Raw genomic sequence first — 23583 nt, forward strand, 5'->3', positions numbered from 1 at the left:
CATCAACTCCTAACAACTTATTTATACATAACTTGGATGACAGGACCAAATGTATCTTGTTGCTAAATTTGCTGATTAGATTAGATTACTTAGTGTGGAAGCAGGCCCTTCAGCCCAACAAGTCCACACCGACCCGCCGAAGCGCAACCCACCCATACCCCTACATTTACCCCTAACACTACGGGTAATTTAGCATGGCCAATTCACCTGACCCGCACATCTTTGGATTGTGGGAGGAAACCCACGCAGACACGGGGCGAACGTGCAAACTCCACACAGTCAGTCGCCTGAGGCAGGAATTGAACCCAGGTCTCTGGCACTGTGAGGTAGCAATGCTAACCATAGTGCCACCATGCCGCCCACAAGATGACACAAAGATATGTAGGAAAGTAAGCTTTGATGACAACATAATGATTTTGTGTGGGATGTAAATTGGTCAAGTGAGTTGGCAACAATTTGGCCAAGTATACATGATAAAATATGAAAGTATCCACTTTGGCAGGAAGAATTAGAAAGGCATATTATTCAAATAGGGGAAGATTGCAGAACTCTGCTGTATGGAAGGATCTGGTATTCTGATACACACATCCCTAAATGTTAGTATATGGGGACAATAAATGATTAGGAAAACAAATGTAATGTATCATTTGTTTCAAGAGGAATGGAATATAAAAGTAGGGGAGTTTTGTTACAGTTATATAGGTTATTGATGAGATCACATCAAAAGTACTGCATACAGTTTTGGTGGTCTTACATAATGGTATTACAAGCAGATCAGAGTTGGTACTCAGCTGATTGCTGGGACATGGAAACGTTGGATACATTGAGCCCATATCCACTGGAATTTGGAAGAATGAGAGCTGACATTATTGAAACCTATGAGATCCTGAGAGGGCTCAATAAGGTGGATAATGAAAGCATGTATCTCCTTGTGGCAAAGACAAGTACTTGGTGACACAGTTTAAAAATAAAGGGGTCTCCCATTTTAGAGAGATTTTTTTTTGTGATAGTCAAGCATCTGTGGAATTGTCTTCCCAGAGAGTACAGTATTAGAGACATTGTTGTTGAATATTTTTAAGACAGAATTTGATAGATTTTGTTTTACAAACAATGAAGTATGGGGTTAAGCACTAGAATAGAGTTGAGGCCACAACCAGATCATTCCATCTTATTGAATGGTAAAGCAGGGTTGAGGAACCAACAACCTGCTCCTCTGTCCATTCTTACATTCCTATATAATTAAGTTGTATTGGCTATTTGGTTGACAGACTTGTTGCTCCTAGTAACTGATGCCTCACAGGCATCTTTTGGATGGACTTAATAAGCCATATTTGTGCAGAGGGTCCCCAGCCAGGGGTGCAGTTTAGGTTTCCTCCTATACAGTACTTACATTCACACTCACAGCAACAATCAGCTTCCATAATTACTGTCCAACACACAACAAATTGAAACTTATAACTTTGCGCATGAAATGAATGAGTTAATGTGCAGCAAGATGAACAGTTGTTTTAGTGAGCTATGTATTGGTCTCAAGTATTTGGCAGAAAAAGACCTTCTGTAATTTCAGGCAAAGCTGCAATTTGAGTTTATTACAAGGGGCTAACTTATATAGGCGCAAGTTAACAGATAAACAGCAGCTGAGTGTTAAACTTACACTAATACTTTCAAATTATTTCTGAAAGCAAAATAAAAAAGTGTTGTTGAACCCTCAGCTGTATCCAGATAAATGTAAAATGGGTTCCAGAGTTGTGACGGGTTCTGTTGAATCAGAAAAATGAAAATTGTGAGAGAACTCCAGTCATGGCAAACATCTGTTACAGATCTTTATTGGCCTGGCAGCACAGTTCAGCTGTAAACCTTTTATAACCAGAAGATGGTTCAGACCTGTAACATCCAATTAGAATGTGATTGTATTGAAGTAGCTAGTCACCATTTACTGTCTGTCTTTGAATTAAAATGGCCACTTGGATGATGCACAAGCAGGCTGTCCAGATAATTACAACAACTTTTACCAACATGAGTCCCTGCCTCGACTGGAAACATGCCCCCATTATGAAAAAAATACACACTGACATTAACGTTAAAGTGCACATTAACACTTGCTGGAAAATATTGGTTATAAGTACTATCTATGTCCTGATTGATTTTTTAAAAACTTTTATTTGTGCACTTTACTGTCAGTCTCACATACTGGAATCATGCCAATATGGTTGAATTAATGTGTTTGCCTGGTGGAAATATTTGATGGGCTCTTGCTCTCAATAAATTCTAACGGTTGACCAGTAATGTAATCACTTACCACCATGTCAATAGATATAAAATAATGCTGCTGACACAACTGGTGATTGAGGATACTGACCTGATCACTGCACATCCCAGAAATGACACTAGCAATAATTGCTGCTGTAATTATCAATTTGATTTACAAAGACTTTTGCAGTGGGCATGTAGCAGCACGGTGCCTCAGTGGTTAGCCTTGCTGCCTCACAGTGCCAGGGACCTAGGTTCAATTTCACCCTGGGGTGGCTGTTTGGAGTTTGCACATTCTCCATGTCTGCATCCCTGGTTTCCTGCCATAGTCAAAAGATAGGCAGGTTAGATGGATTGGCCAGGCTAAATTGCCCATAGTGTCCACGGACGTGTAGGCTAAGTGGTTTAACTATGGTAAATGTGGGGATATGGGGATAGGGTCGGGGGGGGGTAAGTCTGGGTGATCTTTGGAGGGTCAGTGTGGACTTGATGGGCTGAATGGCCTACTTAAGCATGTCTAGATTCTATGCATGTATAATATTGTGAATGCTGGATGTGTGCAAATGACTAGTTTTCAGCTCATCTTTTATGTTTTTATGTCATTATAGGGAGGAGACATGCTCCTGGTTTCTCAATGCTAAAAGGACTAATTATCAGGAAAACTGAACAGAGAGAACAAATCTGTTTGTTTCTCCTGCTAATTATGTTCTTTCAATATTCTAGCAAAATGAGAAAATTGAGAGATGATCTAGTAGATAGTCAAAGGTTAGTAGATAACTTTTAAAATGTTTCCACTTGTTGGGGAAATCCAAACTTTGGGATCATAAATTTGAGAGTCATCAAAATCCAATTTGGAATTCAGGAGGAATCTCTCCACAGAACGTGGATAGAACGTGGAATTTGATACCATATGGAGTATTTAAGTCACTTTGCATAGGTACCTCAAGGAGAATCAAGATAAATGCATTAGGGAGAAAGGAGTAGGGTTTGTTAATATAATTCGATGAAGGAGGCTTGTGTGGAGCATAAACATATATGAGAAAAGACTTCTTCTTGGGACCATGGGTTTGTGTGATATGCCACTAATGAAGTGTTGATTCACAGGTGTTGAAAAGCTGGATAAATGTCTGATCAGCAACAGGATTAGAGGTTAGAATGTTAAGTCTGGATAGATATAATCCGATGTATTGAAGATATTGACTCAGCTATAATGTCAGGCCAAGGGCACGAATTGGAAGGTCTAGTAAGGTAAATTCAGGAATTACTTAGTTGAGCTTTTGGATTGGAAAACAGTTGCATAGAAATATCCCTCAACAAATTGAATGAATTATTGCATAGAGTGTACTTCAGTTAGGGCAAGTATTGGCTTTTCTTATCTCAGGAGCACAGTATTGTTTGTGAATTTATCATTAAATCACAGATAAGGAGCAAATGAAGAGAATATTCCATAGTGAAAATGCATATTAAGTTTATTTTGTTAGTAATTGTCTTTATTGTTAATGGCTCCTGGTTACCTAAGTACAGTAGCTGAAAATGTGTTGCTGGAAAAGCGCAGCAGGTCAGGCAGCATCCAAGGAACAGGAGAATCGACGTTTCGGGCATAAGCCCTTCTTCAGGACCTACCTAAGTACAGTAACCTGACACATCTCCAGTGTAGTGTGAAAGTAAGCCACTTCATGCATTTGATAATTAAGAAAAAGCATTGTTTTTTTGGCTCAGTTGGAAAGTTACGGGTTCAAGCCCAACCTCAGTGACTTGACCTTATCCCACACGGAAGAGTGCTACACTGTCCAAGTGAATGTAAATGAATTGAAGAACTTATATCCACCTAATATTTATCATGTTGCGTCTGAGTTCCAGATGAGGCAGCACAGAGTAGAGTTACTGGCAGATCAGGCAAAGAATTCAAGAGCAAATGTTTTGAATTGAGTTGTGGGACGTACTTGTACATAGGAGCTTCTGCATCAATTCAAGGAGGCTAATGGCACTTGGGTCGAAGGTGTCAGCTATGTGATGATAGCTCCAACTGTACTGCACGAAAAGTATTGACTTTTCTTTGTGCTCAAGCCCTCAAGTGGGACTTGATTCAGAAAAAGAGTGCTACTAACTGTGCCACAGCTGATCTCTAACCCTGTTATAATGAAGAGGAATCCAAATTTGCCGTGAGGGAGCAACAGGTCAGTGAAGTGGGAGGAAACTCAATGTGGATTTCAAATAGAGGCGCTGTGTAATTCTGTGGTCAAAGTTAACATAACCATGTTATAATCCAACAGATTTATTTGAAGGTGGAAGCTATAGTGTCCACTCTGATCCAACACGAACACCTCCACATCTGTGAATAGTGGTAGGGTAAACACTGGGCTGAAGCTGGCGGTGCCTTGATCAAATATGGCAACTGGCGACTTTATCAAACATGGCGGCGCAGCGATGGGGGCATGGCCCAGCACTTCATGTCTGCGCATGTGCAGCCTCAGTAGGCCCGCGTTAGTGAGAGGCACCGTCGCTGGTCCCGGAGCGGGAGCGGAGAGCGCGGCTTCGGCCGGACAGAGGGAGAGAGATGGCAGCGGCGGCGCAGGGCTGGAGGAGAAACATCAGCGAGCAGCTGCGGCTCCGGGACCGGCTGCAGCGCCAGGCCTTCGAGGAGCTGATCCAGGCGTGTGAGTGTGAATGCGGGCCCGGCCTGAGGGGAGCGGAGCGGAGCGAGGCCCGCACCTGGAGCTGGGCCTGAGCACCGACGCCACGGCTGCCTTGGCGGTTCTGAGCATCCCTTGGGGGGAAGGGGGGGCGGTGTCGGCGCTGCAGCGAACTCGAGCCCCGGGCTCCTGCGGGGCCCACAGTGTGAGCCACTGGACAAGCAGATGGATGGTGTCCTTGACCCCTGTAGGGCATCCTCCCTCCGTCCCTCCCTCTGCAGCATTGTAACCTCCCACCAGATTAATAACTCACCATCCCGTCCTTTCTTTACTTCTCTATCTTTCCTGAAAGCCTGGTGTCCAGGAATATTTAGGACCCAGCCCTGTCTTTTTCTTTCTGAGCCAGGGTCTCTGTCATCGCCAGAGCATCATAGTTCTGCCATGAAGGCAGGCCTCAAGCTGGTGTCTGTAATAATATCTCACAATCCCTACAGTGTAGGTTCATCGAGTCCACACCGACCACCCTCCTCCTCCGTCCCTGTAAGGGACATGGCTAATCCAGCTAACCTGCACATCTCTGAACAATTTAGCATGGTCAATCCACCTAACATGTGGGAGGAAACCCACGAGGATAATGTGCAAACTCCACACAGATGGTTACCTGAGAGTGGAATCAAACCCAGGTCTCTGGCGCTGTGAGGCAGCAGTGCTAACCCCTGAGCCACTAAGGACTCTTTCATCAGTGCCTGAATCCTTCATCTAGTTTCCAGTGCTATGACTCACTGAGTGGTTGGGGAAAGTATAGAGGAGCTAATTTGCACTTTGTCACTACTCAGCTGTACGTCAATTAAATACTTCAACCATTCACCTGTAGACCAGATAATATAAAGTGCAGAGTGGAGAGAGTTTCTAAAGTGTGAATTTTGTGGATCAGTGTGTTTCTACCTTGGAACAAAGAAGGCGTTGCTGGTTCTGAAAAATCAGAAAGTACATCGAGTCAGTGGAGGAAAATCTGGGGACAGTGATCATATCATAAAATTAGGCTAGCTGTGTCTTGTCCTTTCCATAATCAAGATTCAAATATATTTGATTGGAGGAGGGCCAGTCTTGGTGTGCTGAGAACAGGTCACAGCCTGAAACTGAAATTGATGGCTGATTTAAATATGCCTTTCAAAAGTGAACCTGATAGTACTTGAGAGAGAATGTGCTGGAGACCATGCTTACAACTTGGGATAAGAAAGCAGCAAAAGGATGTGGAATTAGAACTTCTGTTTTTGTTGGGAGTAAGTACTAATATGGCCTAAATCTTATTTGCCAAATACCCTCCCTCCCCCACTTCACACTTTCACTGCTCAGCCCACCAACTTCCACAATTTTACATGCGTGCACTTGCGCTGCTTGAACCTAAACAGGTTGTCGCAGTTGCCCAAACACTCTAGCTCTGCGTCCCTTAGCTTACAATCTGTTCAATGCTTGAATAATGCTCATTTTGTCAATCTTGCATCTCTTTTTACGTCCTTTTGCTTTTCTGTTGTCTGTGAGGATCTTCACCTATATTATAATACTCTGGCCATCTCATCCTAACAATGAGGAGATTAACATTGTCTGGCACTGCACCTGATCATATGGAATCCTTAAGTGTAGAAGCAGGCCATTTGGCCCTTCAAGTCCACTCCAGTCCTCCAAAGAGTATCCCCATCTAGATCCACCCTCCTATCCTATCCCCGTAACCCTGCATTTCCCATTGGCTAATCCGTCTAGCCTGCACATTCCTGGATATTACAGGCAATTTAGCATGGCCAGTTCACCTAACCTGCATACCTTTGGACTGTAGGAAGAAACCGGAGCACCCAGAGAAAACCCATGCAGATATGGGCAGAATGTGCAAACTCCACACACAGTTACTCAAGGCTGGATTCGGAACACACTGTGAGCACTAACTAGAATGCTTTACCAATGGAAATCCCCCATATCCCCCCAAGATTGTCTTCAACTGGTGACTGAAGTTTGCTAACATATATGTGATAAGGCAATCTTTTCTTATTTAATTTCCAAAATTGTATTCTATCAGACCCATAATATGATTTGGAGCAATGACTTAGGTTTGTACTGTTAGTAAAAACTAAAATTGTTAGTGGTTTTCTGAGACAGCAGCCATATGTCATTGCTTTTGCACTGTAACTGTAGCAGCCTTGCATTTAATTCCTACTAGAACCAATAAAACTCTCTCTGCTTTGTTCATTAAAGTAGCATTGAATGGTTTTCCTTCCATTAACCAGTACTTTTGATATATTGACCCTATCCATACGCAGACTGTGCAAAACAAATTTTTGCTGTGTCATATTCTTTGTCTTCAAAATCTTTATAAAGCTAACTTTATTTTATATATGTCTATGTGAAAGTGAGGATAGCAGATGCTGGCGATCAGAGTCAAAAGGTGCAGTGCAGGTAAAGCACAGCCGGTCAGGCAACATCTGAGGAGTGGGAGAGTCTATGCTTCGAGCATAAGCATTTCTGATGAAGAGCTTATGCTCGGAATGTTGACTCTCCTGCTCCTCAGATGCTGCCTGACCGGCTCTGCATGTTCATATATCTCCTTACCCCAGACAGGGACTTTGTCTTACCCTCTAAAGGTGATGTACCTTATGATATTCTACTACACAAAATGCTGATGTGTAAGTGTGAATTTTTGAACATTTCTGACTTTGTGAGAGTTTGATCTATGTTTGAACATAGCAGGTATTGCTCACGAGATGGGTATGGTTGAAGATGGATGTTTCCCCTGGTTTTGGGATCTACAACCATGGGGCACCGTTTCAGAATAAATAGCAAGCTATTTAGGACTGAGATAAGGAAGGTTTTATTCATATAGTGTCATGAATTCTATGGAATTTTATGCACTGTTGAGAGATATAACAATGGTTTTACAGAGTTTTGAAGGTGGACAATATTACACAGCAAACTTTGTGTTGCACAATCTGGAAACTGATAGGATCAATAAAATCAAAAGTCATTTTAAGACTGAGATCTGAATATGGTCATGACATGGGGAGAAGGGTGGCTCATTGGTTAGCACTGCTGCCTCATAGTGCCAAGGACCCAGGTTCACTTCCAGTCTCGGGTGACCGTCTGTATGGAGTTTGCATATTCTCCCCGTATCTGTGTGGGTTTCCTCTCTCAGTCCAAAGATGTGCGGGTCAGGTGAATTGGCCATGCTAATTTGCCCATAGTGTTCGGTACATTAGCCAGAGGGAAATGAGTCTGGGTGGGTTACTCTCCGGAGGGTCGGTGTGGACTTGTTGGGCCAAAGGGCCTGTTTCCACAATGTAGGGAATTTAATCTAAAAAGAAATCAAGGGATATGGCGTTGAAGTAAACGATCAGCCATGACTTAGAATGACAGGGTCAAGGGGCTAAATGGCCTCTCTGACTGTTTTTTTGGACCTCCAGTGATTCTAGATGACCGCTTGCTCCTTCGTACTTCGTCTATCCTTAAAAACACTGTGGTGTGTTCACTATAATGTGCAAATGTTTAATTGAATGTTAAGTAGGTCTGTTGAATTGAGAAAACAAGATGGAGGACGGGAGAAATTTCTGGCTGTAACAGGCTGCTCCTTTTCTTTTGATGTATTTTAAGTGTTGGGATTGATTTCCTCAAAACCCAGGAGCAGCAATTACTGTTTTATATGCTGTTGCATTGTTTTGGAACTTCTAGAGAAAAAAAAATGTGAAAACAATTGCACTTCTAAAAGGGAGAGGAACAGACAAAGGTAGCACATGGTGAGGTCAGTGCAGGAGGGCGAAAGAGAGAGTGAGAGACAGAGAGAGTAAGAAAGAAATCCACACTGCTAACTGACACAGCAGCGAACCTGCGCAGTTACTGCCTTTGTTGTTTAACTCATGTATCGCTGGACATCGGAGTACATCTTGGGAAATTAAAAAAACAGTGAAATTCTCAAGTAATCTTGGAAGAACCTGTTTGGGAGAGGTCACAGCACAGACTGATAAGTAAATAGTTTTCAGCATGACCTTGAGGCCTTGCTGTAAGTCTGCAGTAGTGAAAGGAGTGGGTTCTTTCTTAATTATGTTTATTGAGATATGTCTCTTGACTAAACTTAAAAATATAAGCCATAAGTATTAAGTTAGCCTGGAGCAATGTTTCGTAGAGGAATAAGATGGGGTTATATTCTGGGGTCTGTAGACTGAAAGAAGCAAAAATGGTCCTCAGTAGAGTGATATGCTCATCTTGTCGATGTGGGAGTTTAGGGAGAGTTTGCATGTTACTAAGGATTATATTTGAAATAAATGCCGTTGGTTGAGATTCCTATCAGATCTAATGGAGCAACAGTTAGAGGCAATGAGGAATTTACAAGAGTAAGGGGGTGTGATGGATGGCAGCTAGAGGAAGGGAGAAAAGTCGCAGATACAGTCACATAGGTTAACTCGACGAAAGGTAAGAGAGGTGGGCAGGTAGTGCAGGAGTCTTCTGTGGCTATCCTCATTTCAAACAAGTATGCTGTTTTGGAAAGTGTAGGGGGTGATGGATTCTCAGAGGAATGGAGCACGAACAGGCATGTTTCTGGTATTGAGACTGGCTCGAATACAATGAGGGGTTTGTTAGGTTCTAATGGATCAATTGTGTTCGGGGACTCTCTAGTCTGAGGCACAGACAAACATTTCTGTGGCCAGCAGCGAAAAATCAAAATGGCGTGTTGCTTCCCTGGTGCCAGGATCAAGGATGTCTCAGAGAAGGTGCAGAATGTTCTCAAGAGGGAGAGGGCCCAGCAAGAAGTCATTGTACACATCGGAACCAACAACATAGGAAAGGAAAAGGCTGAGATTCTGAAGGGAGAATATAGTGTTAAGCGGGAATTTAAAAAGGAGGTCCTTGAGAGTAGTAATATCTGCATTACTCCCAGTGCTACGAGATAGTGAGGATAGAATAGGAATGCATGGCTGAGGAGCTGGTGTATAGGAGAAGGATTCACATTTTTGGATCATTGGAATATCTTCTGGGGTAGAAGTAACCTGTACAAGAATTGCATCTGAATTGGAAGGGGACTAATATATGGGCAGGGAGAATTGCTAGAGCTGTTCGGAAGGATTTAAACTAGTCAGGTGGAGGGGTGGGACCCAGGGAGATAGTGAGGAAGGATTTCGATATGAGACTGGTACTGAGAAAAGAAGCAAGCCAAACAGTCAGGGACAAAACAGAGAACAAGGTTGGACTGGTAAATTAAACTGCATTTGTTTCAATGCAAGGGTCCTAACAGGGAAGGCAGATGAACTCAAGGCATGGTTAGGAACATGGGACTGGGGTAACATAGCAATTACAGAAACATGGCACAGGGATGGACAGGACTGGCAGCTTAATGTTTCAGGACACAAATGTTACAGGAAGGACAGAAAGGGAGGCAAGAGAGGAGGGGAGTGGTGTTTTTGATAAGGGATAGCATTACAGCTGTACTGAGGGTGGATAATCCTGGAAATACATCCAGAGAAGTTATTTGGGTTGAACTGAGAAATAAGAAAGGGATGACCACCTTATTGGGATTGTATTATAGACCCCCCAATAGTCAGTGGGGAATTGAGAAATAAATTTGTAAGGAGATCTCAGTTATCTGTAAGATTAATAGGGTGGTTATGGTAGGGGATTTTAACCTTCCAAACATAGACTGGGACTGGCATATTGTTAAGGGTTTAGGTGGAGAAGAATTTAAGTGTGTCCAAGAAAAGTTTCTAATTCAGTATGCGGATGTAGCTATAGGGAGAGGTTGAATAGGCTGGGCCTGTTTTCCCGGAGTGTCAGAGGCTAAGGGGTGACCTTTCAGGGTTTATAAAATCATAAGGGGTGTGGATAGGGTAAATAGACGAGGTATTTTCCCTGGGCTGGGGGAGTCCAGAACCAGAGGGTGTAGGTTTAGGGTAAGAGGGGAAAGACATAAGAGAACTTAGGGGCAACATTTTCATGCCGAGTGTGGTACGTATGTTGAATGGGCTGCCTGGGGAAGTAGTGAGGAGAGTACAATTGCAACATTTAAAAGACATCTAGATGGGTATATGAATAGGAAGGGTTTGGAGAGATATGGGCTGGGTGCTGGCAGGTGGGACTAGATGGGTTGGGATATCTGGTTGGTATGTATGAGTTGGACCGAAGGTTCTGTTTCTGTGCTGTATATCTCTATGACTCTCAGTCGATTCCCATGGGAAATGCACACAAGTGCCATCCAGGAAAAAAGACGCCTTTCACCCACCCTACTTATTTTGAAATAAAAATGGTAATGCTGGAGCAACTCAGAAAGTCTTGTAGCATCTATGGAGTATGAAACAGGAGTTGATGTTTCAAGTCCAATGACTGTTATTCTGACCTGAAAGGGACTGGAAAATGATGGGTTTTTTTAATGCCATTAGCAAAAGAGGAGGAGGAGAAGCAGTTGGAATACATTTGTGAGGGTGTCCATAGCAACAGACGAAGGGAATGCTCATGTTTGTAAAGGAGAGATTGAGATGTAACGTAAAATTGAAATGTAAAAGGGTATGTGAATGGAAGGTTAAAGTAGAAGAAAAAAGGTCCATGCTGGTGAGAACAAAGCAATAAGGCACTGGCAAGATGGGGGTGGGGAGGAGGGGGAGGCTGAGAACACAGGAGCATTCTTGCTGTCAAATAGTTGACGTTGAGTGCAGTAAAATGTCTGTGTGGTAAATGCGATGCTTATTCTCCAGCCTGTGTTGAGTTTTATTGGAACACTGTAGCAGGCCTGGAATGGAACATGTTGGTTATTGAAGTGACAAACAGCTGATAAGTCAGTGTCTTTCTTATTATCACTGGTGGTGTTCTACAAACTGGTCACCCAGTCTGAGATTGATCTTGCCATTGTAAAGGAGACTGCATTCTGAGCAGGGAATATAGTAAAATAGCTTGAAGGAGTCTGACCTCGTTTGTGGGTTGAAGGGTTTTTGCCCGAAATGTCGACTCTCCTGCTCCTCGGATGCTGCCTGATCTGTGCTTTTCCAGCGCCACACTCTCTACTCTGATCTCCAGAATCTGCAGTCGTCCCTTTCGCCTTGTATGTGGGTAAATTCTTGGAGGTGATTATAAAAGATAGGATTTTAGAGAGGCAAAAATTAATTAGGGGTAGTCAGCATGGTTTTGAGTGAGGAAAACTGCATTTCATAAACTTGATATTGTTTTGAGGAAGTTGCCAAAAAGATTGATGGCAACATAGTAGATGTTGTTTATGTGAGACTTTCGAAAAGCCTTTCACAAGGTTCCACATGATAAACTAATTAGTAATGTTTGGTCACATGGGATTCAAGGCGAGCTTGCCGATTGGATATATGCTTGCATAATGGCAGGAGACACAGTGTTGGTGGTTTGCATTTCAGACTTGAGGCCTGTCACCAGAGGTGTTCCACAGGATTGGTTCTGGGTCCTCTCTTGTTTGTCATTTATATAAATGATTTGGATGACAACATAGAAGGTATGGTTAGTAAGTTTGTGGTTGACACCAAAATTGGTGGCATAGTAGACAGTAAAGAAGGTTTTCTAAGTTTACAATGGGATCTTAATCAAATGGGTCAATGGGCTTAAAAATGACAGATGAAGTTTAATCTGGACATATGTGAGGTGTTGCATGTTGATACAACAAGCAAGGGTAAGGCTTATACAATTAATGGTAGTGCCTTGGCTAGTATTGTAGACCAGAAGGACCTGGGGTGCAGGCACATAATTCTTTGAAGTTTGTGTCACAGAAAGACGGGATGGCTAAAAAGCCTTAGGCATGCTTGCCTTCATTGCTGAGTTATTTGAGTATAGGAGTTGGAAAATCATGTTGAGGTTCGACAGGACATTGGTGAGGCTTCTTCTGAGACATTTTTCACTGGAGAGTCCAAGGTTGTGAGGCGACCTTATAGAAGTTTATAAAATAATGAGGGTATCGATAGAGTTAATGGTAGGATATCTTTTCCCTAGGATGGGGGATTTCAAGACTAGGGGGCACATTTTTAAGGTGAGAGGAAAGAGATTTTAAAAAGACACAATGGGCTAATTTGTTTTACACCGAGGGTGGTTCGAGTGTGGAATGAACTTCCTGACAAAGTGGTGGATGGGCACAAATTAAACATTTAAAAGACATTTGGATAAGTACATGGATGGGCAAGTTTTGGAGGGGTATGGGTCAGGAGCAGGCAGGTGGGGCTAGTTTAGTTTCAGGCTATGGTCAGCGTGGACTAGTTGGATTGAAGATTCTGTTTCCGTACTCTGACTCATAGTACAAGTAAGTAGCTGCCTCATTTGGAAGGTATGTTTGGAACCTTGGACAGTGAGGAGGGAAGAGGTAAAAGAGAAAAATGTTGCACCTTCTCTGATTACATGTGAAGGTACAATGGGGAAGTGAGGAAGTGTTCGGAGTGGATCACTATGTTGCGAAGGGAACAGTCCTTGTGGAATACTGACATTGGAGGGGAGAGAAGCATGGGATTATGATGATGGATGGTCCTTTGAATGTGGAGATTAGCATTGTGGAAATTGAAGGGACATATCCACGCAATCTATCTCTCTCACTTTCTCTTGCACGTGCTGTCATACAGTCTTCAGCCATTCTCCTCCATGGCTATTTCCTGTGCTTCTGTCCTCACCCCTTCTCCTCCATCCAGAACAATGATAAGGTCATCTTTTGCTCACTTTCCACACCATTAGTCTGTGCATTTTGATTGCCCTCTTCCCATGTCTTGTTGCTTTGCCAACAGCAAAGCTGTCCTGTTTTCCCCCACTCAGACCTCATTTATATACCCCCCTTTTTTAACCACCATTAGCCCTCCCTTTGTCTTTTCCTCTGGGCACCCTCGCCATCTTTTCTCCTTGTTCCTCCTTCCCTTTGCCAAAAACATAAAATGTCTCTAGTTCCTCTTGGTTCTAAAGAAGAAACTTTGAACTCAAAAAGATAACCCTGTTTCTCTCTCAGATGCTGCAGAGTTTTTCTAGCTTTTTACTGCCTCCACAGTATTTTGCTTTTATTTGTGTCACTGGACATGGGAGTGCATTTGGGAAAATTAACAAACAGTGAATTTCACAACTGATCTTGGAGGAACCTAATCTAATCTAACCGGTTTGGGCGAAGTTCACAGCACAGAATCAGATAAGTTAATTGTTTTAAGTCAGTCCAAGAGAAAGGCTGCATTAGTGAGTACAGTGGGTTCTTTCTTGATTATATATTTTTGGCGATAAGTCTCTTGATTAAAGTTAAAATATAAGTCATAGCTATTAATTTAACCTGGTGCAGTGTTTTGTAGAGGAATAAGACGGTGTTATTTTCTGGGTCTGTAGATTGTCAAGGAGCAAAAATGGCCTTTGCAGTGATATGTATTTCTTGTCAGATGTGGGAGTTTAAAGAGAGTTTAAGGGTTACTGCGGATTATGTCTGCCATAAATGTTGTTGGATGTGAATCTTATCAGATCGAGTGGATCGGTTGGAGAAACAGATAGAAGCAATGAGGAATTTGCAACAGCAACTGTATGTGATGGATGGCAGTTATTGGGGGGGGGAGGGGGGAGGAGGGGGGGGGGGGGCAGGAATGTCTCAGATACAGTCACAAAGATGGGTTAATCCCAGGAAGGGTAAGGAGAGGTAGGCACCTAGGGCAGGAGTCTTTTGTGGATATACCCATTTCAACCAGGTATGCTGTTTTGGAAAATGTAGGGGGTGATGGATTCTTTGGGGAACGTAGCACGAACAGCCAAGTTTCTGGTATTGAGACTGGTCTAATGCAATGAGGGGTATGTCGGCTTCCAAGAGATCAATTGTTTTAGGGGATTCTGTAGTCCGAGGTATAGACAGACATTTCTGTGGCCAGCAGAGAAAAAGCAGAATGGTGTGTTGTTTCCCTGGTGCCAGGATCAAGAATGTCTCAGAGGGTGCAGAATGTTCTCTCGGGGGAGAGGGGCCAACAAGAGGTCATTGTCCACATTGGAATCAGCGATATAGGAAGGGAAAAGATTGAGATTCTGAAGGGAGATGACGGAGAGTTAGGCAGAAATTTAAAAATGAGGTCCTCAAGGGTAGTAATATCTGGATAACTCCCAGTGTTACAAGCTCGTGAGGGCAGGTATAGGAGGATAGAGCAGATGAATGCATGGCTTAGGAGCTGGTGTATGGGAGAAGGATTCACATTTTTAGATCATTGGAATCTCTTTTGGGGTAGAAGTGGCCTGTACAAGAAGGACGGATTGCACCGGGATTGGAAGGGGACTGATATACTGGCAGGGAGATTTGCTAGAACTGCATGGAAGGATTTAAACTCGTAAGGTGGGGCGTGGGACCCAGAGAGATATTGAGGAAAGAGATCAATCTGAGACTGGTACAGTTGAGAACAGAAGTGAGTCAAACAGTCAGGACAGGCAGGGACAAGGTAGGACTGATAAATTAAACTGCATTTATTTCAATGCAAGGGGCCTGATAGGGAAGGCAGGTGAACTCAGGGCATGGTTAGGAACATGGGACTGGGATATCATAGCAATTACAGAAACATGGCTCAGGGATGGGCAGGACTGGCAGCTTAATGTTCCAGGATACACATGCTACAGGAAGGATAGAAAGGGAGGCAAGAAAGGAGGGGAGTGGCATTTTTGATAAAGGATAGCAATACAGCTGTGCTAAGGGAGAATATTCCCGGAAATGCATCCAAGGAAGTTATTTAGGTGGAACTGAGAAATAAGAAAGGGATGATCAACTTATTGGGATTGTATTGTAGACCCCCTAATAGTCAGAGGGAAATTGAGAAATAAACCTGTAGGGAGATCTCAGCTATCTGTAAGAATAATAGAGTAGTTATGGTAGGGGATTTTAACTTTCCAAACATCGACTGGGACTGCCATAATGTTAAAGGATTAGATGGAGAGGAATTTGTTAAGTCCGTACAAGACAATGTTCTGATTCAGTATGTGGATGTACCTACTAGAGAAGGTGCAAAACTTGACCTACTCTTGGGAAATAAGGCAGGGCAGGAGACTGAGGTGTCAGTGGGGGAGCACTTTGGGGCCAGCGACCATAATTCTATTTGTTTCTAAATCGTGATGAAAAAGGATAGACCGGATCTAAAAGTTGAAGTTCTAAATTGGAGAAAGGTCAATTTTGACAGTATTAGGCAAGAACTTTTGACAGCTGATTGGAGGCAGATGTTCACAGGTAAAGGGACGGCTGGAAAATGGGAAGCCTTCAGAAATGAAATAACAAGAATCCAGAGAAAGTATATTCCTGTCAGAGTGAAAGGGAAGGCTGGTAGGTATAGGGAATGCTGGATGACTAAAGAAATTGAGGGTTTGGTTAAGAAAAAGAAGGAAGCATATGTCCGATATAGACAGGATAGATTGAGTGAATCCTTAGAAGAGTATAAAGGAAGTAGGAGTATACTTAAGAGGGAAGTCAGGAGGGCAAAAAGGGGACATGAGATAACTTTGGCAAATAGAATTAAGGAGAATCCAAAGGGTTTTTACAAATATATTAAGGACAAAAGGGTAACTAGGGAGAGAATAGGGCCCCCCAAACATCAGCAAGGCGGCCTTTATGTGGAACCACAGAAAATGTGGGAGATACAAAATGAATATTTTGCATCAGTATTTACTGTGGAAAAGGGTATCGAAGATATAGACTGTAGGGAAATAAATGGTGACATTTTGCAAAATGTCCAGATTACGGAGGAGGAAGTGCTGGATGTCTTGAAACTATAATGGGGGATAAATCCCCAGGACCTGATCAGGTGTACCCGTGAACTCTGTGGGAAGCTAGAGAAGTGATTGCTGGGCCTCTTACTGAGATATTTGTATCATCGATTGTCACAGGTAAGGTGTTGGAAGGCTGGAGATTGGCTAACATAGTGTCACTGTTTAAGAAAGATGGTAAAGCCAAGCCAGGGAACTATAGACCAGTGAGCCTGACCTCGGTGGTGGGCATATTGTTGGAGGGAATCCTGAGGGACAGGATGTACATGTATTTGGAAAGGCAAGGACTGATTAGGGATAGTCAGCATGGCTTTGTGCGTGGGAAATCATGTCTCACAAACTTGATTGAGTTTTTTGAAGAATTAACAAAGAAGATTGATGAGGGCAGAGCAGTAGATGTGATCTGTATGGACTTCAGTAAGGCATTCGACAGGTTGGACCGAAGGGTCTGTTTCCATGCTGTACATCTCTGACTCTATAAATTGAGATGAGCTAAAATTTGCATCAATTCAAAAATGATATTCTCGCTATGTGCAGTCGTTTGCTCAGTGTGTGCCATTAGTAATTAATGTCCACTCCATTCAGTGTTTCAATCAGCCATTCCCACACATGTAGAAGTATTGAAAAGATTTCTGTTTGCAGTCTCTAAAACTAACCATCTGAACTGCATGTGGGCAATAAAAATTCATTTTATGGTGGGATCACTGAGACTGCTTTAGATGGAAAATTCTTTAGTATCTCGGTGAGCCTATCTTATTTTAGTAAGGCTCAACCAAAACTCAATAGCATTCACGTTTTTGAATGACACCTCATCATCGACCTGATTCATTGACTCTCTCTTGCTATTGTTTGTTTTTTTTATTTTAGAGTTTCCAGCATGTGCTGATTTGGATTTTTGGTTTGTGTGCATGGGTTTTCACTTCTTTCAATGTTTGGTCCTCACAGACAATAAACTTCTGGAGAAGTCAGACCTGCAGACCGTGCTGGCTGAGAGGTTTCAGGGGGAGAAATATGACCTTCACAACCGCCAAGACATTAGGTACGTAGCACGTGTAAGTGCTCATGCTTTCTGTTTACTGTCCCTCAGATTAACTGCTTGAAACCCCCAAAAGATTGTAGTAGCATATAATATTTCTTATCACCATCCTCCAACTCCCTTTGCGGGGAAATAATATGCTCAGAGAACAGAAGCTTGGCCCATCATGTCTGTTTCAGCTGTTTGAAAGAACTGTCCAGCTAGTCTCTGTCTTCTGCTTTTTCCCTGTAGTTACTCAAGGTGTGATGAATCAAAGTGGGGATACTGCTACTAAAGAGCAGTGGGGAACAATGCCAGAAAATAAACTGCTGAAAAATTGTGGATTGAGATGCTGGGCCCTATAGCCATCCCAACAGATATGCTGTTGAAATTATGGACTGTTGTTCTTGATTTTTTTTTCATTTCTTTGGGGCATGACAGCGTTACTGACAATGCCAGCATTTACTGACCTTCTGAAGGACATCTTGAAACTCTGCACTCCCTAAGGAAGGTGCACACGGGGTTAGAACAGGAGTCCCAGGGATGTAGCCAACTAACAGGCAGAATGATTGTAGTCCGTGGGCAGGGTGCACTGTATATTGCATAGAGGAAAGTGCATCTAGTTCCTGTGGCAAATTTTGGAAAGTTAAAAATGGCACAGTGGTTAGCACTGCTGCCTCACAGCGCCTGTAGATCCGGGTTCAATTCCCGACTCAGGCGACTGACTGTGTGGAGTTTGCACGTTCTCCCCGTGTCTGCGTGGGTTTCCTCCCACAGTCACAAAGATGTGCGGGTTAGGTGAATTGGCCAAGCTAAATTGCCCGTAGTGTTAGGTAAGGGGTATGGGTGGGTTGCGCTTCGGCGGGTCGGTGTGGACTTGTTGGGCCGAAGGGCCTGTTTCCACACTGTAAGTCTAATCTAATCTAAAAAAAAACACCAGGTTTTAGTCCAACAAGTTTATTTGGAAGCACTAGCTTTGGAGCACTGCTCCTTCATCAGGTGGTTGTGGAGAATTCTCTTAGTCGGAAGTTGGTCATCTGAGGGTCAGAATATTGTGGGTGTCTTACACAATGCTGTCTTTTAGATGAGATCTTACATTCGGACTTTGTCCTCTCCCAAATGGATGTGAAAGATTCTGTGATAATGTTTTCAATAAGAGCAGGAGTCTATGTCAATATTAGTGTCTCATTCTCTCATAACAAAAACAAATTTCCACCAATTTAAACCCACGTAAAACTTTGCCTGTTTGTATCCAGAATCAAGTCTTATTCAAACATTACCTGTTTGTTCGTTGGCTTTCGATCCATCAGCACTTTGATTTTTAAAACCTGCTGACCTTGTTTGTCTTATCACTGTAACCTTTTCCAGTCCAACAACCTTGAGATAATTTTCTTCTCATCTAACCTTGGCCGCTTGTGTAATTATTTTGCTCCACTATTTGCAATTGTTCTGCTTTTCTCTCCTTTTTTTGAGATCCTTCTCAAAATCTTCCTCTTTGACCAGAGTTTTACTCATTCATCCTAATATCTGCTCCCTTAGCTCAGTGTCTGAAACACTCCTATGAGGTGCTTTGAAGTTTATTGACCTAAATATTGACACACAATTATCAGTTGTTGGGATTGTGCTGAAAATAGACTTAATCATTTTGAAACTTATTCTTAGCTGTTGTTCTATCTACCATCTTCCCTATCCATCACAAGCTTTACTCCCCACATTTGATGGTGTCTAATTGCTCCTTCTTTAGTACGGCTGTGTATCGTCATGGGTTTTGCTGTACGACTTTTGCTAAGTGAGAATAAATAGATCGTGGGAAGGTCAAAATGCTCTGATAGAAAATAACTTTGAATCTTGTGACTACTTTTCATTTGGTCATAGACATTGATCTGTGTTGTTAATTATTTCAGTGTAATTTAGTAAGTTTTGAAGTGTGCTGCTTGATTGGCAAAGCTTATATTATGGGAGAAAGTGAGGACTGCAGATGCAGAAAGCTTATATTATGCCATGGATGTCTATTCTCTGTGACCCAGCTAGATTGAGAGATTGGGGAGTGTTATGTTGAGCACTTTTGACCCAACATGGGGCACCACACATCGTTGTCATTCCCTGGTCTTGATTGGAGGAGAAGGAGAAGATATTTCCTGATCCTTATTGCTGAATGGTTAATGCATCTTTGAATGGTGGCAAGGACAGATCAGATTAGACTGAGATTCCTCGCTACCAGAGTTTCCTTGGTCAGAGACCTTGTTAGCACTTAGTGTTTTTACACTTAGCTGAATAAAAGTCACTTTACTGGAGTGTCTTTGGGAAAAGGGCAAACAGCACAGATGGAACTGATGCCTGAATAAAAGTGGGACATTTAGGTCAATTGGAAAAAAGTTCGCTACAGCGAGAATTATGCTTTTTTAAAAATCCACACTAAAGTTTGTGTTTTCTTATTGCTGTCTTGGTGCTCCAGTCCAGGCTCTGATGGGGCACGGAATGAGATGGCGCACGAAATCGCCCAGATGCGAATTCGTCACCAGGAGGAACTTACGGAACTCCACAAGAAGCGTGGTGAGGTGTGTGTGTGTATGTGTGGAACAGAAAGCTATTTGCCTGTTTTGCTTATTGTCATGGGTTACCTAAGCCTGAGTTCAAGCCTGCTGCAGCTCCTCTAAACGATTTGTATCATGATGTCTTAAAGACCTTGTAAAGCTCCAAATAGCTGGTAATGGGAGACACTTCCCTGTTTGAATGGTTTTTGGTTAAAATAGTCTGTGGTAGCAGGAGGCTTAAACTGTACTTAAGTATGTATTAATTTTTTTCATTATTTTTGTGCATATGTTCCTCCTTCAGCTTGCCCAAAATGTGATTGAACTCAATAGCCAGTTGCAGCAGAAAGACAAAGAGATTCATGCAAATGAAGCAAAGTAAGTGGCAACCAGCAAACATTTGGAGATACTCCCTTGACCTTGATCAGATTCTGAAGCTTTTCTTTCGTATTTTGGATTGTAAGTACCAGGGTGCCGTATAAGCATTGCACGTGAGACACATAAGCCTCTAACAGCATCTGAGCATTACCCAATGAGGCCTGCTGTAAAGTTAGAGGTCAGGAGCCTGAAAACTGACTGACTCAGTTGTCCTCTTCTGGTTTGGATGTTAAGACTAGTCACATCTAAGAATTGATAACTTGGCAGAGAGAGATTTGGCCACTGACAGAATTAACTATTAAAATGTTGAAGGAGGTGCAAAAGAGCATCTAGTCCTCGGATCTGTCAGCTTTGACATATCCTAGTGTAGCACAATGAGCTTTTTGGATTTACTGGAGGTGGGTTTTGGGGTTGACAGAGACTATTGAATTAATTAAAGAAGGTGGGGTGGCTCTTATGATCAAAAACTTGCCTGTGTGCCTACTGTCTTCTTTAAAACCTTTGCATTGTCACCTTGAGAGCTTTATCTCTGCCCAGCCTGTATGTATTTTGTTTAAGGATGATGGACTATGAGAAGCAAATACAACAACTGAGTGATGATTGCCAGGAGCTGAGAAACAAGCTCCAGGAGCTGGAGCAAGCCAACCAGACTCTGAAGGACGAATATGATGCCCTCCAGATCACCTTCACCGCTCTTGAAGAGAAGCTGCGGAAAACCTCTGATGAAAACCGGGAACTAATCTCACGGTGGATGGCCGAGAAAGCACAGGAGGCTAATCGGTTGAATGCCGAAAATGAGAAGGATACTTGGTATGACTTTGTCTGTTAAAGATTTTGTGTTGATGGTAAATGTCATCTCATTAGTATGAGCCACTGCTAATAGGTAACACAGGCTGGCATTTTTAATTGATTTGTTCTCTGCTTATTGGCAGTACTTACACTATTGTAGTATGGCTTGATTCACCCAAGTACGGACAAATTCAGCATGTTTAAGGGCCAGTTTTATAGTGTGAACTAGTCACCTGTTGGCCAGATGAGGTTGAATGACTGGCATCTCTCTGGAATATCAGTATATGTTTTTCTGATAACTTCCATGACACTGTTTTTCTGGGGCCAGTGCACTGAGTTCGCCCATACGTCTCATCACTTGGTTTAGTGTGATGTACTTCTGTATTATGGTAGAGTGCATATAATAAGGGTATGAGAAGTTGAAGCAGGAGTAAGTTATTCAGCTCCTTAAACCTGTTCAGCCAAACAATATGATTATTGCTGATCGAACACTGTTCATCCATTTCTCCTGCTCTTTCCCTATAACCCTTGATTCCATTACTGATTAAGAATCTTATCGATCTGAGCCTTAAATATTCTCATTGATTCTGTCCCCACAGCAAGGAGTTCAGTCCCCCGAGAGAAGAAATTCCTCCTTATATTAGTCTAAAATTGGTGCCCCTTAATCTGAGAATACGCCCTCTGGTCTGAGAAACTCCCATGAAGGGGAGCATTCTTTCAGCGTTTACCTTGCCAAACCACTCAAACTTCCTATATGTTTGGATTAGATCACTTCTCATTTTTCTGAATAAGGTAAAGTCCTAACCTGTTCAACTATTGCTCATCATTGAATCTCTCCATACCAGGGATCATCCTGGTGGACCATCACTGAATTCCCTTAAATAAGTACTCCAGATATGCTCTCACCAGCACCTTGTTCAGTTGGATTAAGACTTCACTACTCTTATACTCCAACCCCTTTTTGAGATAAGGGCCAAAATTCCTTTAGCCCTCCTGATTCTCTGCTGCATGTGTTCTAGCTTTCTGTCTTTTGAGCACAAGTCCCTTTGTGTTACAGCTTTTACTTCATTTCTTTTAAGCCCAAAAAGTTCAGAATGGTGCTAGATTATCTTGACTAATATAAAATTAACTGGGACTTTTGGAATTGGTTTATATCAGGCTTCCACGCTGCTAGGAAACAACAAATATCTTGTTATCTGTAAATTGAAGCAGCGTCACATTCCCATGTCATGGAATACCATATAGGAATTCTGCATATTTAATCAGTTAGTTTTGCTGTGTAGATTAATGTTTTGTTTTGTATGTGAGCATCAAGTTTTTGAGTTTGTGTGTTGATGTTAAGTACTGTGTACCAGTGTACCAAGGGACTGTAGTATTGCCTTTCATTATTCTCTCAATTCTGCTGCTTTTGAGATAAGGGACCCAGCGTGTTAAGAATGGGGAGAAAAAGACTGATAAAGGACATACAAAAATAGAAAACCCATTTTGGATAACAGATGTTTGAATTATGGAATATTAATGTATGAACAACCTCTGAAGGACCTACCTTGCAATGCAGGGGGAAGGCTGACAGTTTGCAGTTATTGAGAATTGGTTCTGTGCTAACCTTTGCAAGTAATTATTTGAACTGAGTTCTGTGCTATATCTGAGATTGCCAGGAGAAATCAGTTTGACGTTTCTCTTCCCTGCTGCTCAAAAGAATATTTGAACTGGCTTGGTTATGGTGGGGCCAGTTGTATGACCTATTTCATCCACATCCTATGTTATTTACAAGGAGCTTCTTTAGAGCTAAAATCAATGGGGCAGATGTGGCATGGGATTCTAATATAAGGGTTATCAGGTGAAGCCTTGATTTGCTTTAGTGTCAACTAAGTACTTGGTTTGGCTTTCTTATTGAGAACTTAGGTCAAATTGAGTAATGTATCTTTTCTGTTTAGTTGTCAAGCACTTTGTTAAATTTTGACCCACTGGCCAGGCTATTAACCTTGCCTTGAAGTTTTGTTGAAAGTGGATGCTACTTTAAAGTTGACAACTGTGCGTTTGGCTCAGATAGACATGAAGAAAACAAGTGACAAACTTTGTTTTCATCTGGGCCTTTTTCACTTCTCAGGAGACGGCAGGCAAAGCTGAAAAAGGATCTTGCAGAGGCTGCTAAAGAGCCATTGAATATTGATCCGTGAGTTCCTTCTATTGCAGTAAGTCGTTTTTAATGCATGAGCACTCCGTCTCATGCAGTGTGTTTCTCCTAAGTTATGCACTAATCCAGAAGTGT

General features: G+C 42.4%; 1 protein-coding gene across 2 annotated transcripts in view; it reads left to right on the top strand.

The window, feature by feature from the left end:
* Nucleotides 1–4692: 4692 nt before the first annotated feature.
* Nucleotides 4693–23583, top strand: part of LOC132821941 (autophagy-related protein 16-1-like) — a 50231-nt gene continuing 31340 nt past the window's right edge. The window contains exons 1-6 of one of the 2 annotated variants that reach the window (XM_060834937.1): nucleotides 4693–4907; nucleotides 17544–17637; nucleotides 20069–20171; nucleotides 20449–20522; nucleotides 21081–21332; nucleotides 23422–23487. In XM_060834937.1, coding sequence (XP_060690920.1) covers nucleotides 4808–4907; nucleotides 17544–17637; nucleotides 20069–20171; nucleotides 20449–20522; nucleotides 21081–21332; nucleotides 23422–23487 — 689 coding nt within the window. In that variant the 5' untranslated portion in view covers nucleotides 4693–4807. The remainder of the gene's footprint in view (nucleotides 4908–17543; nucleotides 17638–20068; nucleotides 20172–20448; nucleotides 20523–21080; nucleotides 21333–23421; nucleotides 23488–23583) is intronic. The other variant, XM_060834938.1, reaches the window with a different exon arrangement.

The sequence above is a fragment of the Hemiscyllium ocellatum genome, chromosome 13 (genome assembly GCF_020745735.1).
Source record: "Hemiscyllium ocellatum isolate sHemOce1 chromosome 13, sHemOce1.pat.X.cur, whole genome shotgun sequence".
NCBI lineage: Eukaryota > Metazoa > Chordata > Chondrichthyes > Orectolobiformes > Hemiscylliidae > Hemiscyllium > Hemiscyllium ocellatum.